General features: G+C 41.7%; 1 protein-coding gene across 1 annotated transcript in view; it reads right to left on the bottom strand.

The window, feature by feature from the left end:
* Window positions 1-14834, bottom strand: part of LTK (leukocyte receptor tyrosine kinase) — a 104240-nt gene extending 89406 nt beyond the window's left edge. Inside the window, 3 exon segments of the mRNA XM_086614181.1 lie at window positions 14223-14225; window positions 14533-14771; window positions 14773-14834. Coding sequence (XP_086470307.1) covers window positions 14223-14225; window positions 14533-14771; window positions 14773-14834 — 304 coding nt within the window.
* Between the last annotated feature and the right edge of the window lie 551 nt (window positions 14835-15385).

The following is a 15385-nucleotide window of genomic DNA, read 5'->3' on the forward strand; positions in this document are numbered from 1 at the left end:
TTAATTTTACTTCTGACACGAAGTCCTGAAATATAATGAGCCCTTCCTTTCCTTTAAAGGGCCACTTCAGGATCAGTGCCAAAATAGAAACAGTGAAATTAGCAGTTTCTTTCCTCCCAAGGAAGAGGGCCCCAGATTACTTTCTGTCATTACTGCAAGGATGAGCTTCACGGTTCAACAACTTTATGAACGAGTCTAGCACACTGGCACAGCCAACAGTATTGTGGCTATCCTGATATTCTCAACACTCACAAACTGCGCTTTGAAAATATCCCCAGCTCTTATATCCAGACAGCTTTATGGAAGGGAATGAGTAGTAGAAAACCCAAATGACTGATAGCTAGATCATACCAGCACTGATACGATCCATTTTAAGACAAGGGGGCCTCTCATTCATTCCTTTCAAAGATGTTTCAGCCTGTCTTAAGCTTCATGCTGAAGATGAGAATGTCACAAAAAAAAACCTCCACCCTAGTGTGAAATCAGTGCACAGACATCAAAGCAGAAGAAACCAGAATGAGTGTCTGCAAACAAAGATTCTTGGGAAAATTTCTGACTTCCTTTTAGACCATGAAAAAATTGATTAAACACTAATGAACAAAATTGTGCCTGAAGGAAAATAATTGGGGACAGTCCCTCCCACCAGTCCTAAGCTATTTCATTTGCAAACAGTAGGGAAATACAACTGGATGCATTTCTGGATATATCTGGAAAGTGTCTATATGCAGGAGAAATAAGCACACAAAAAACACTGGATACAAATGGAATACTTGAATGTTGAATTCTCTGGATATCTCAACTCAAGCTCTTATGTTTGTTCAAGAGAAAATAAAAACATCTTCTATTAGAGTGAATTCATGAAACAATGTGGCCACTGGAGTCCAGACCTACTCCACCACCACTTACCTTCTGAAGTACTAAGTTCTTTTGGAATCACGAGAAGAACACTAACTCTCTGGAAGTGGTTAGTAGGGAAATGGTGTGAGACCATCAGCTCCTTTCAGTAATTACTCACTTTAACCAGGTCTTTATCAGAGAATTACAAAAGAGACTACATATATCAGTAGAGTTTCCCTAAAGATTAGTGCCTGACTACTGTTGGCGGCCTGTGGCTGGAGTTTCTTCACTGGCAAGGAGTCACTCCAGATCTGTCCACACAAGGGAGAAAAATAAGGTTTCTATTCCTTAGCCCTCAAACAAGCAAGCTAAGATGAACATCAGACAGAGCCTTAGCACTCTGCTCCCCAGACACCAGCCAGCACGCATGAGCCAGCACAATGAGGAAAACAAACAACATGAGGTCAAAAGCTTGTGCAGTTTTCTTCTCTGTTGGCCCCCAGTAAAAGCCTGAATCATGACAAGTCCTAAAGCAAACCTGGCTCTGCCCCCAGTGCAGTATATCAATGTGGAGTCCCTTACATAAGGCAGCTCGCAAGGCGACAAAACGCCTCACAGTGGCTAGTAGCTTTTAACGGTTAACACAGGGACTGCCTGAAAGGTTCTTTAATTTCACACAGTTGCTACAATTTCAGTGCACACTCTTCTGACATCCAGAAAGGAGCTGCCAGACCAAGCATGGGTTCCTTGACTCACTGTGCCCACCAAATGCAGCACACTTGTCATGGTTTCTGTACATTTAGATCATGCTTGGACTGCTTATCCGGTATCTCATTTTACCTTTTCAGCTGTAAACAGCCTGAAATTGTAGCTGTAATTAGCAGATTATCATCCACAGGAAAAGATCAAATACATATTTGAGTAGTACTGTTCTTTTCTATATATCATTGTCAAGAGTTCCCACTGCCCACCTGGTACTCCACTAGATATCATCCCAGTGGAGGAGAGAGTAATACAGAAAAATCATTGGTCTCATTTCAGTCTCTTATCAGTGCTCAACAGAGCTTCTTCCAGAACTCTCACAGAATCACACATCTCAAAACATCCCTTCTACGCCAGCTCCCCCTGAAGAAGCCTCAACTCCTCTGCATCAGGACATTGCAAATGATTCTGTAAATACCAGAAGTGTCCCAAACATTTCCAAGAATACCTGTCACCACAACAGTCAGCTACTGGGTCAATAAAAGCCTCTGCTTCTTCACAAGCAGAGAATGAACTCCAGTTTATCTACAGTAATGAGAAAGTGTGAAACAGAATGTACAACACATGCAGTTGGAGGGAACTGCACACATAGAAGACAGCAAATTCTTTTGCAAGCAGATGTTGAAGCATTTGCATTGCCTTTCACCTAGAAATGGCTTTGGCAAGAAGTAATTTCATCTTGCTTTAAGAAGAGAGCCATCTAAACTACCATAGTGCTATAACCACACCTGAAGTATCATCCAAGCTAGAATCTGTTACTGTATCCTTCTACATCACAACATTTTGGAAGGACTGAGTAGAAAGTAGTTGCTGTTGGGGCACTGAATTCCTACTTTACTGCCTTCTACTCAGAGCAAGACTAGGTTATAAAGTTACTCTGAGGCATGGTGGAAAGCCAGTTCAGCTACCAGGACACTAGTAAGGTAGGCTTCATTGATGGAGCCCTGTGAAGGAGCAGGCTGCAGCATGCTGGGTGCAGGGAGTCCTGCACTTGGCTTTGAAGGCAGTCGTGGCCACTGCTGTACCACCACATCAACACACTGAGGGCACACAGTGCAGTGCCCAGGCCTGTGTCTCTGAAGAAGAGATGCGGTTATCGTGCCAGCAAAGGTGGACAAACACCTATCCCTACTCCCATCTCCCCAGCACAGCCCTGTCAGCTCTAGGCAAGAGTCAAGCACCTTTCAAACATCTTGCTCACAGCCTCAGCTAGAAATTGTTGCCAGCTTCCAAGGTAGGGACCGCAACTTTGCCAGCAAGTGCTCCAGCAGTGTGTGGAGTCTGTCAGTGCCAGCTGAGACTCCCAAATGGCTTCCTAACACCTGAGCCTCTCAATGCCAGCTGGACTCCAGAAGAGGAAAGCAGTCAAACAAACACTCAGAGGAGGCTAAGAAGGTGGAATGCAAAACTGAGCACAGATTTCAGCAAGGTATTTAACAGTTCAGAAGCCAAGATTTCAAATGTCTTCCTTGCATCATGGCTAGCATTCTCTACTGCTGTAAGTAAATGCTCGCTTCCAAAGGACACTCACCCTGAGTAATGTCTACTTTATTCTTTGCATACACTTCTTTCTTCCTCTTTATGCATCTGAGAATCTGGGCTTTGAAACTAAAGGCATAGAGACAGCGGGTGATTGCTTTGCATTCTTTTAAGGCTCATACCAGATGTAACAGAAGCAGAGAAACAAGCTGTGTATTTCTTACAAGACCTAAAGACACCGGTGCATTCCTTCACTGAGCTCAACCTGCCAGGTGCTCCTACTCACTGTGTTGTAGTGATACCAAGCCACAGGAGAAAGTGCAAGATGCAGCAGTAGGGCTGATGAGGTGCAGGGGATCAGGAACAGCTTTGCAAAGCAGCCAAAATGGTTAGAAAGGTTCCAAGGCCCATAAAAACAAATTTGACTTAATAAAACTGCTAATGTTCAGCATACAGCTCTATCAAAAAGATGAGAAAGAGAGAGAAAGGGACAACGATTACTTTAGTTAGCATTCAAAACGTGTTACTTTTGAACAGCACCAGAATCTAGGTTGCATCTAGAAACCCAACACCAGCAATTATACCTAGTCTCTCCTTTCTTGCTTCCTAAGATGAAACCATGCTCTGAAAATTGACTCAATGTCATAACTGACTGAGCTGGCATGAAGAGTATCAGTCATGTCACTAGAGAAAGGAGGGAATTTTACCTCTACTCATCAGTGCTGTGCCTTCTCAGGAGCAGATAACCATGCATTATTTATTATACAAATGCACACCTTTAAGGAGAACACTTTTGTTTCTTCCACCAATGGAAAAGCCAATGCTGTCAGAAAGCTCTTATCAGTAACCCAACATTCAATGTGAAAGAATAAATGTACTTTTTTTTTTCCAACTGAATTATAGATTTTACTTAATTACATTTCATTAAAAAAAGGCCAAAAAAAATTATGCACTGGATCTATTTAAAAGAATGAGAACATACTGGTTTATGCCTCACCACATCTGAATAAGTGAGAGAAAATGGGTAAAATAGGACAAGGATTAAAGCACCAAGACGAAGTAGACTTCCCCAAATCATACGGAAAGCTTGTGGCAGAACTGGAAACCAGCCCTAGGAAATCTGACTCCCCTTACCATACTGTAAAAGAGCCAGATAATACAATCTTCCAGTTCGCTTTGCCTAACTTAAATTTAAAGTCACATTAAAAGGAAAAATGGATTTATTCTGTATATTTACTTTTAGTAGTATATTAGGACAATTGAAAGAGTGACAAATGTCTCCAGTGCTGCCAGTGCTTATAATTCTATTCTGAATTCAGTTCTCTACAGTGTTTTTCTTAAACATATAGTTTCTGGAGCCATGTAATGACATGAAAATTACAGCAACAAAAATTGCCTAATAATTAACCAGGATAGAAAACACAAAATGGAAAGACTCAGAAACCAGCTGGCTCATAAATACGTTTGTTTTAATTTGATTATTTTTAACCCTGTCTTGTGATGTGAAACTTGAGCTTGTAGAGTTTAGGTACCCATAAAAACAGTGCTTTCTATACATTTACGCTCTGCCAAGCTCAGAAAGACTAAGCAAGGTGCTTTTGGCTGTCACTTCTCACCAGCTGTTTCTTGCTCCTTTGTGTGTTTGGGTCACCAAGAACAAAAGGATATGCTTAAGAGTGCTCTTAAATGTAGTTGACCTTTTTTCAAAAACTCAGGGGAGCAATTCCGTGCATGCTAGAGCTTATAAAACATTCTGCATATAAAATTTAAGCCTGGCCTCAAAACTATTTTACTGTCTCCCTTTTAGATGATAAATGTAAACCTCAGTTCTCCACCTTCAAAACAGATTCAGTCATATCCCTAATTGTTTCAGAGCACCTCCTCTAACAGTCTGCACGTGGTATGGGTCAAAGCTGAAAACAGATTATTTTGTCTGAAGGGCTAAGAGGAAACTTGAAGGCCACACAACAACATGGTATATCTCTTATTCCTCAGTACTGTAGCATCAATGATAGGATTCAGACTACTAGTCTGAATTTTGTGTCCCCTAAAACTGTTGAAAGTTTTGATTATTGGATGCCAAAAACTAAGAAGGTCCAAAAATAAGAAATTCTCATAAACAAAATTAGACAGCTAATAAATATGTTTTTCTATTAAGTAAAACAGGATTGTAGGTATTTTCACAGTGATATAAACTCATATGGAGATTGTGGGCTCACTGACATCTAGCTGACAAGGCTGAGATCGAGCAATTTCTTCCTTGCAGACATGGAAAGCAGACATCACTCAGCTAGATAAGGGTGTATTCACATAGTCTAAGTTAGGGCATCTAACCCTGTGGGTTAGTTTCAGAAGACACTTATTTCAATGACTGGGGGAGAGATTCAGAAAAAAAACAACACCTTAAGAGTTTCCCAAAACACTTCCTTCCCCTCCTCGCCTTCCTCTGGCCTCACTGGAAAACTGACTCCCTTCTTGTCCTTGCCCATTAGCAATCACCATCTCCTTAATTGTACCTACACAAGCTGTACAGGGTTGTATTGGCCAGTCAAGGGTCACACTGTAACTGTACCATTAAAATGATTTACAAAAAAAAAGGAACCTAGCTTTTTAGTTGAATAGTTTCAAAGCATCCCTACAGTCTGACTGATAGAGCTAAGATGGGACCATGCTGCCACTTGGGAGGTGGGCATGAATACTGGAGAGGTGAGCTAAACATTGCCTGAACATTGACCTTCTTCATGTTCACTCAGTTTCAAGAGCCCTAAGAAATCTAACAGAAGAATCAGCACTTTAAGTTTGAAACTCTATATTTACTTGACATAAGGCACTAGACATCATTCTCAATGGAAGAATGTCACCAACATTATTAAGTGGGCTGTTGCTTCTTGTCAATCCTCCTTCTTGCAGCCACAAAGCAGTTTCTATCAGTAGTGAAATAACTTCCCTAGCTTTTTCCACATGTACCTTGGTACTGCAGTGAATGTAAATTCTGCTGAAGCTTTATTAAAAAATAACCATTAGCTAGATTTACCATAGCTGATAACCTGTACAGACACACACCATGTAAGTCCCTGCAAAACGGTAATCTATATATTAAATATATATTTAAAATATTATCACAAACAGTCATGAGCAACCCCTGAGTATTGTACAGTTTTGGATAACTGCATCCCCCGAGGAAAGTGTGGAAGACAGCTTGTTTAAAGCAAAGGTTTTTTCCATATCTTTCCAGGTCCTAAAATAAGTGAAAAAAAGTATTCTCCATCAGGGAAAAAACTAACCAGATTTTTCCTTTCATTAATTTTCATGCACATATATGCAGGAAGGCACACAGAGTGGAAAAAATGTTTGGGAATTACAGTGGAGAGGGAAGGAATAAAAAAAGCTACACTCTGTCCAAAACTTATCAGAAAATCAAAAACGAAAATAGCTTTTAGAGGGAAAGCTAAATGCTTGTGTCTAATGAGACCAATCTAGCACAGTTCTAGATGAGGTGAAAAGAGCTAGATATGCTTAATTCTTTCATTTTTCTACCCACCTGAATAGCCACAATATAAGCCCTTTTGAAATGACCAGATAAAAGCCAGCTTGGTTTATTCACCACATTTTGCTTACAATTAATTCACAGAGTTATTTTTTATAATTTTTACTGACTTTCAAATTTCCTCTCTAAGATTGCAACAGACTGACAAACACACTCTGTCAAACTCTGGGAACGTTTAAACTCTTAAGGACCTGACGGACCTTGAAGAGCCAGGAGGCATGTGGGACGTCAGGAAAGTCGAAAAAAAACCCACGATGATATCAAGTATTCTGCAACTCCTATGCTATCGGGGCTTATCAGATTCAGAAAGTCCAGTATCTCAGTAAAATCTGGCTGAAATGTTAGCCCGCATGGGGTTAAAGAAAGCTTCTTTCAGAGGTTTTAAATATGATTCAGACTCCTGTAGTGATTGTAAACAGAGAAAATGTTCCTGTTGTGAATTACATACTTTAAAAGTGTTACTCTTGTAAAGAGATCTGGACTTCAGCACAGTACACACCAAAATGCCATAGAGCAAACTCTAAAAACATGTTAAAGATCAAGGAAATTTCAAGCAGTCCTGCTTTTCTATCACTCTATTTGCTGAAGTCAAAGTAGCAAATATGTATTAATCATTCAGAGCTAAGCAGGAAAAAAAAATATAAATAGCAGATACTTGGAAAATTAAAAGTGCATTTAAATGTAACAACAGAAACAACAAAAAAAATCAAGACATCTAAGGTATTAGAAGTGTGTGAGTATAATTATCCTTATATTGTCTAAAATATTAGTCAAGACACCAGAGTCTGCAAAACTGTCGTATGAACTACTCAGTGAAGCAAACCAGTTTTTCGGTTCAGTTCCAGTTTGAATTCAGCTTTGCCTGAAGTTGCTCAGGTTCAGACTGACAGCTGCTAACTTTTTTTGGTAATCCCAAACCACACTGGCTGGGCACATAGTCTGAACTGGAAGAGTTCCTTTGCAACTCTGCCCAGCCCTGGCCGTCTCCTATCCTCTGTGTATCCCCACAGCTTCCTCCTGCCTCCCCGAGGCCAGGAAAGTGGAGCAAAAGTTGTGGGGCAGAGCTAAAAAGGGAAGCAGGGAATTACTGCACTGTGATGGGGTAGCAGGAGAGGGGAGCTAAATCTCTCCAGCATTCTCCACTTCTTCTGGCACACTGAACATCCCCCACTCATCAGCAGGAGCAGAGGTGCCAGTGCAACCACCAAAAGCCAGCTCAAGAAAGATGCAGCAGGCACTTACAAAGCACAGCTTGAATTCTCTTTGAATTTGGACAGCCCAAATCCAAAACCAGCTTTGCATCGCTGTGTGGAAGCAGGCACTTGTGAGGGTCTCATGGGGAGGAGGAAGCTGGATGTGAAACTGCTCAGAAGCCCACCAAGGTTCAAGATTGCTCCCATGCCAATGACATCTCTGCTGTGGGAAGCAAGATTGTAGCGACCTGTGACTTTGAACCAGTAACCTATTGGGTTCAGTTCTCATGGAGGTTCCAGTACAACTGCCAATATTGGTTCAATTCTAATTCGAGGTGGGAAAAAAGTTCCAGTTTGGGTTTCGTTTGGCCCCTGGATAGCACAAAACTCTTCCCCATAGCAATGCAGGTACACTCCTGCGCTTTATTCTGTGCACCAAAACACCATCACATCCCTCTGTATCATCAACATCCTAGTGTGGCTCACTCTCAGTTACTTTATCACTTCTATGTTTTTAATATTTATATATGTATCTCCATAAACATAGACATAGGGGAGAGGTGTGGATGCTTTAACTCCAGAAAGTTTGGCTGCCTATGCCTTCAAACACATGCTGTCCTACAAACTGGGGAAAAAAGAAAAAAAACAAAACAAAACCACGCAACTAAGTGAGCAACAGAAATGTATGAATAAATGCATCATTCTTGGCTGATATGCCAAATCTTATGGGATTTCAGACAGCAATTAGTGGAAAATCTGTGATGTCTTATTAACAGACATGGCTCTCCCATTAGATAGGGCAAAAGTTAAGCTGAGTTGCGAGGATAGATTTGTGCTTTTTGGAAAGACTTCAGCTTTTAATTCTATACTTCAGTCTCATTCTTGACTACCCTTAACTCTGATGAGCCTACTGTGTTAACAGGCATCTCTTCTGGTTTTTTAAACTGTCAGTGCCATTCTCAGGGAGTATCTTTCCTTCATACAGAGGAGAATATTTCAGTCAGAAGGGACCTACAACGATCATGTAGTCCAACTGCCTAAAATAAATATAAAGCCAGTTAGAAATCTTAACGAATTTTTCACCAACAAATAGAAGAAAAGGTCATACAGAATTACATGGAGTTTCATGCTCTTCCAGCCAGCTTTATGTCAAGTAGTGCCTAGAGAAAAATCAACCTGAAATTCTCCCAAAAAGATAAAACCTGGCCTGTGGATGAACATCTTACTGAAATTCTAAGTTCTTTATTTCATCAGCACATATGGCAGAGTTGCTTTTTCTAGGTGAGGAAGACTGGAAGATCTTCTCTGTTTCTTTTTATGTCATTTCTCTCTGTTTTCATTATTCCTAATGGGCCCAGTTGTGCTGCTATCATACACTGGAAGAAGCTGCAGTGTGGTGGTACACCACCTTGCAGAAAGGTCTTAGAAACAGCACACCTGAGGGAGGCAAAATGCTTCAGTGAGACCCTGCCACTTGCTTAGGAGCTACAGTCCTTTAGGCAGTGCAGAGACCCAGGGATGTCCTGATGCCACATTGGCTTGGTTGTAAAGGTCCTACACCTTGAGCTCCCTTCTTGCACATTGGGCATTAAAAGGCAGGAACCTGGCATCCCCCGGGCATAGCCCCTCTGACCCCTAACAGTGCTGAACCAGTCCCAATCTGAAGCAAACACTCTACACATTCCTCTTGTGCACACGTAACTCACCAGTGTGATCTGCCACCACTCTCACAAGAGATCTCGATTCTCCCTGTTCACTCAGAGTACATCTGTCAGACCAGCTGCAATTCACCTCTTATCAAACGCCTCAAGTCACCACTTTTCCAAGCTGGCCTGCCATCCTATCTGCCACGGATTTCATCTTTGTGCACACGCTGTCCTGCTGATAGCAGGCTACATCAAAGCACTGGGTTTGTTACCTGCCAGGAGAGGAGAAAGCAGGGGAGCAATTATAATGGAATGGGAGGAAGAGGAATTGTAAGAGGAAGGACTGATGCTGAGAGACAGGAAAAGACTATAAGCCTGATCCAATTAATTAACATAATTAACGTCATTATTTTCCTCCTCTGATTTAAGCATTCAATACAGAAATCATGCTTACTCGGAAGAGTCTCAGATAAAAGTCTCCAGATACAGAAGGCAAGATGTTGCAGTGCTGTAACTGTACTCCTATAGAGATCTATCAATTTGTATTAACTAAGGACCCCATGGATTCCTTCCTCTCCATTTATTTCTGGAAAGAGCTCACCTGCCTCTCCTCTCAGCAGCTGCTCTGTGCTTCTGCTTTTACTAGAGGTTTACAAAAAGTTCATGTTGTCTTCGTTTCCTTTATTTCTGAGGTATTCAATCCAATACCAGGCTACAAACAACAGTAGCTGCAACTGTGTAAATGTGCAGTAATGAACATCAGCCTGAGGACGACCACCTGCATGCACAAATCCAGGTACAAATTGCTATGTGATATTACAAGATAACTGAGCAGCTTTAATACAGTATTTTCCAAGTCACCATCAAGCTCAAAGAAATTAAAAAAGAAAAACTGTTACAGGTCAACCTGACAATTGTTCAGAAGTTTTATAAAATTGCAAAGACCGACACATTTCAGGGAGAGTTGAACTACCTTTCAAGTCAAAACTGAACATTTGATACTAAATCATGCTTTAAGATTTTTAAACAAAGATTTAAGATTTTTGAATAACAGACTTCTTTAGGGAAAAGTTTCAATTTGAAAAAATACCCAACATATTAAACCAGGTAGACTCATTTGAATGTCTCAATGTGAACGAACTGGTGCACACACAAAACAAACCCCCATACGTAACAGCTCAAAACCTAGACCGCTATATAAGGCATTTTAGTGTCGTCACATCAGCATTTTTCACTAAAATTAATTCAAGACGAAAATTTCTGTCCACTCTAGTCACAGACATCACAGATGCGCTTCTACACACCAGCACAGCCAGTGTGCACCGTATCACACATACAAGATGAGGTCCTTCCTGCATATCTGTTTAGGATTCAGTGGGGCACGAGAGGAATGCTTTTGAAACATAGCTGGAGCAGGACATCCTTTTCTCCAATTTTTATCTTACAGACCAATTAGAAACTGTGAACTATGTAAGACTGACAGAAAGATGGATTTCTCTTACGGCTGATCCCAAGAAGTTGTCTCCAGCTCTAAAGTAACATTATACACAGGTCACTACCTGATTTCTTCCTTCTCCACCTAAGTCCTCCCTCTTGATGCAGTCCACAAATCCCCAGTATTCGTCTGCATGCGCTCCCTTAGTGTGGGATTGTCATATGTCTATCCTATCCTTTTCCATTTTATTTCAAAGGGTCCTCAACTTTGTAATGTCCGTGACTTGAAAAGAACTGTCTTTTTTTGTTTCAAGGCATTCACCCAAGGTTTGACTTTGAGTGACAGTCATAGTGCCTTGAATTGCATATGCAGACTGGGCACAGTATCTGTAGATATGCTGCCATTTGCACAGTAAAGGACCATGGACCTAACTCCCAAAATTTCAAGGATCATTTGGTTGCTGTCTTGGTTGCAACTATTTAAGTGAAAATACTAAAACCACTACTTGAACTCAGTGGAGACAGGCACAAGGAAAAGAAAGTAAGAGGGAAGCTCTTCATTGAAGAAGGAAAGAGAATGTAGGGCTCTATCCCTTCCACGCTTGGCATGCTCTCCTCTAGACAGACAAAGGGATAGACAAACTTTCACTGCTCTGTGTAAGTGAGATAGATGTGCTGGATTATTTTAAGTTGGCTTACAACAAAATGAGGTACTGCTATATAAGCATCTTCATGCATGTGTGGGCTGATTAAACTCAAACCAGCTTATACTCACTCTCTAAACCAGGCCAGCTCAATTGTGAGAGGCAGACAAACCCAGGGAGAGGGAGAAAACCTTACAGGCTTCTGAAAACAGTTTGTTAAGACAAATGCAAGGAGGAAATTGCACCCAGGAATGGGGCGTTCACCATCGCCATGCTGATATATCATTCCATAAACAAACGGCTGGCTATCTTACTCCTAAACCTGCCATCAACCTCTCTATGCCTCTCCACCTTAGAAAGGATTCGACGAAACCCAAAACTATAGCTATTCCTCAGGCTGAAATTAAACAGAAGACATCTTATTCTGTGACAGCTCCACTACAAGCATTGTAAAGGGCTGTAAAGAAAGACTTGACAAAATGCCTCTACTAACATTATCTCAAGAAGCGTGGCTATACTCAATAGCTAAACTCTGAACAATGACATGAACATGACTGCACTTTTGGAAAAGTGTTTGAGGTTTGCCCGGAACATAAGTTTTGCTTTAATTTTGCAGATAGTTTGCTCTAAACAACCAGAGGTAAGAGCACAAAATCTGGCCGAGCACAACACCTGGTCAAGCACAACCCTCTTTTCGTGGAGGAGAAAAGAACTGACCTACCCCCTTCACTGAGCTCAGGTAATCAAAGGAAAATCATTCAATATGAAGACTCAAAGCAATGCTTGCGCTTAAAATAAAAGGAAAATTCTTCCACACATTCATCTGGTAGCTTTTTTCACTTTCTTCCTAGCCATCTCTTGAGACTCGAGGCCAGTTTGCAACCTCAGCCTCCGAATGAGTGTGAAGTTGCTTTGATACTGAACAATGCACCTTTGTGCACTGAGTCCTTTCCCGGGTTTGTTGTTGGTTTTAGGGTTCTTTTTCTGAGTTTTTTTTTTCTGCTGTTGTTGTCTACAACTTTCTGAATTTTCTCTTTTTTTCCTTTTGCAATAAAAGGAGTTGTGACCTCCTCCAGTGTTTTGGTGTGCCAAAAATTTTCAATGGATGGGAACTCTGAAATTACTCTTTTAGGATACAGCTCATTAGAAAGGCATATGCCAGGCAGTAAAACAAAAGAGAGAAAAGCAGACCTGTAAATTCCCTCATCACTGAGACCTCAGCCTTTCCAAATAAAGAAGGCAATGTAAAGCCACTCGGAGAATATGCTCCAGGAAAACTTTCTCAGTGGAAACACAAGTGGTTTTTAAAATAATTGACTGCAGAGTCTTAAAGTTGACCATAGCAACTCAGTGAGACAAGCAAACCCCATGTGAAGATTGTGACAGCAGCTACACAGTTAAATGTTCATGCATCCAAGTCTCTCCCTGGGTGATTGAGATTATTTCTGGCAGAAGAATGGACAGAGATTGTAAAACGTACGTTTGTTTTCATTTAGTTCTTTACTTGCTCTCTCTGAATCACACCTTTTTTTTTATCTCCATCCTCATACAGTCATGCCTCAAATGAGAGACTCGGAGATACAGCAAATATAATGACTGTTCCTTACACTAACCTTACTTGCATGTTGAAAGTCACTCCACCAAAACCACTGGAATGATACTTACCAGCTCTTGATGAGACCACATGCCCTGAGAACCGAGGCTGTGGAGACACACAGCTCTGTTTGCATGGACTACACTTGTCCTGGGACCCTTTGACAGTAAAGCAACCTCTTCCCAATAGGAATAACAGGCCAGAAAAAGCCTGAAATCAAGAACTCTGTGCTATGCCTTGGCATTCAATTGTAAATAGAACTAAATGATAAAACTTGCTTAAAAACTGATGTCTCAGCATGTCTTCATATGAAAGAAAATATATACAGGTCCAGCATTTAGCCAGAGACAGAGCATTTCACTGCACTAGCAAGAGCAAGCTGTAGCACCCAACAGCCTGTTTGCCTTACAGCCTTCCCTGCCTGGAAATGGTATGATTTGTTACACTGAGAAATATAAAAATGTCTCCTGATCCTTTTCTAAAGGTCAAGGTGATGTCCTTGTCTGTGTGCTGGGGGTACTATTTTAACTTCAGGTCTCTGAGAAGTTCAGCATGTCCTGATACGGTTTTTCTCTCCTAATTTTCATAACGAGTTTACTTGCCACTGTGCACATATAGTAAATGTATCCCACTCCTACCTTCTTCTCCCATCTTTGCTTGCGTGAATGCTGCCTCTTCCCAACTTCTCTCCTATTGCTGCAGCTTCCCTCCTATCTCCCTCCTTCTACTGTTATTTCATTCCTCTTGCTGCATTTCAGAAACAAAGCTGACAATGACGAATAGGGCAGCACAAAGATCCCTTTCGAAACAGCCTGAGCACCACTGTCTAGGTGGGAGCTCATAACTCCATCTTTCATGGACCCGATACCTTCTTCTCCCTTTATCTCTCTCCCTCATTTCTCTCCTTAGACAAAGCATCTGCTCCAGACTACACTTTTTCCTGTAAGCAACCTTCACTACTCCTGGAGCATTACTTTGTCCCACCTCTCCAAAATAGTCCCAGGGAAAGTAATCCAGTAATCAGAGCAGAATGGTCCTGGGGTATAGCTGTTAATTTCATGCTGAACTCTTGTACAATGACAGCACCTGCTTCCAGCATAAGAGCCTCGGCCAGCAGAAGGCTTTCTAAAACTACAGATCACTTATCCATTTCAGCAGACAAAATTTACTCAGAATCAATAACCATCAAGATTTATCTTCCCACGTGTCACCCACTTTATCTACGTTTCATGTCAGTATTTTCTCCCCCCTCTCCTTTTTCCCCCACTGTTTTGAAAACAATGCTTTCCTGGTTTTAACGGTAAAAGGGAACGAGTAATGAAATAAGTCTGAGTTCCTGGGCATGGGAAGGAATTTGCACCATAAGGAGATGGGGGAAGAAAAATGAGTTACTTACCCACCATGGTGACCCACAGCACGAGCTGTGGGAGCCGGTTCATGGCTCTGCGGGGTGCGGGCAGGTCCCAGCCGGGTGCGCGGTTCCGGAGGGGACGTGCCCGGCTCTTCCTGCGGGCTCCGCGGGAGCTCTGAGGCTGGGCTCGGGCTCCTGCTGCCTTGGAAGAGAATTCCCACCTCCTGCTCAGGAAGGCTCGCCTGGGTCCTAGATCCACCCTCCCTTCCTTCCCTCCTCCGTTCTTTGCATATCGCGCCTCTAAGATCAGCAAATCAGTGAGGAAGTTGCTTCAGACATGAACACATCTATCTATAAATTTTTTAGGCGTTAGTATTCACTAGGAAAAGCTGAGTTCAGCAACTTACTGGGTTGTTCCCCCTTCTCAGTCTTCCCTTACAGCTGCCTCAATGACACACAGGAGACACATTTGCTGCCTGGACCAAACTCAGCTCGTATTTAAATGATAGAGAAGATTCCTTTGGCCTGGAAGTCCTTTCACTGGTTGCCCTGAAAGAGAAACCGGAGCTATTTACACGGCCTAGGTTCCCACCTTTCTTTGCTTAACTTAACTTCTAACTACTTATCTCCCGAGCAAGGCAGGCTCCGTTGGTGAGACAAGCACCGGGGACCTGCAACACAGGCGTAGGTGCTCTGCCTGTAAGCTTGTGCACTCGCTCTTTAATCACTTGACTTGTTAAACTCCTTTTTCTTCTGGTCCATCAGCATTTCAATTACATTAGTTCACTCTGCCTTCACTTTGTTTGCATGTGGGTTTTTCCTTCACAGGGAGTGAAGGAAAACTGCTATTTAAAACAGGTATTCTTTTTATAATCACAATACATTTGTTCTGATTTTG

This window comes from Tauraco erythrolophus, chromosome 6 (genome assembly GCF_009769465.1).
Source record: "Tauraco erythrolophus isolate bTauEry1 chromosome 6, bTauEry1.pri, whole genome shotgun sequence".
NCBI lineage: Eukaryota > Metazoa > Chordata > Aves > Musophagiformes > Musophagidae > Tauraco > Tauraco erythrolophus.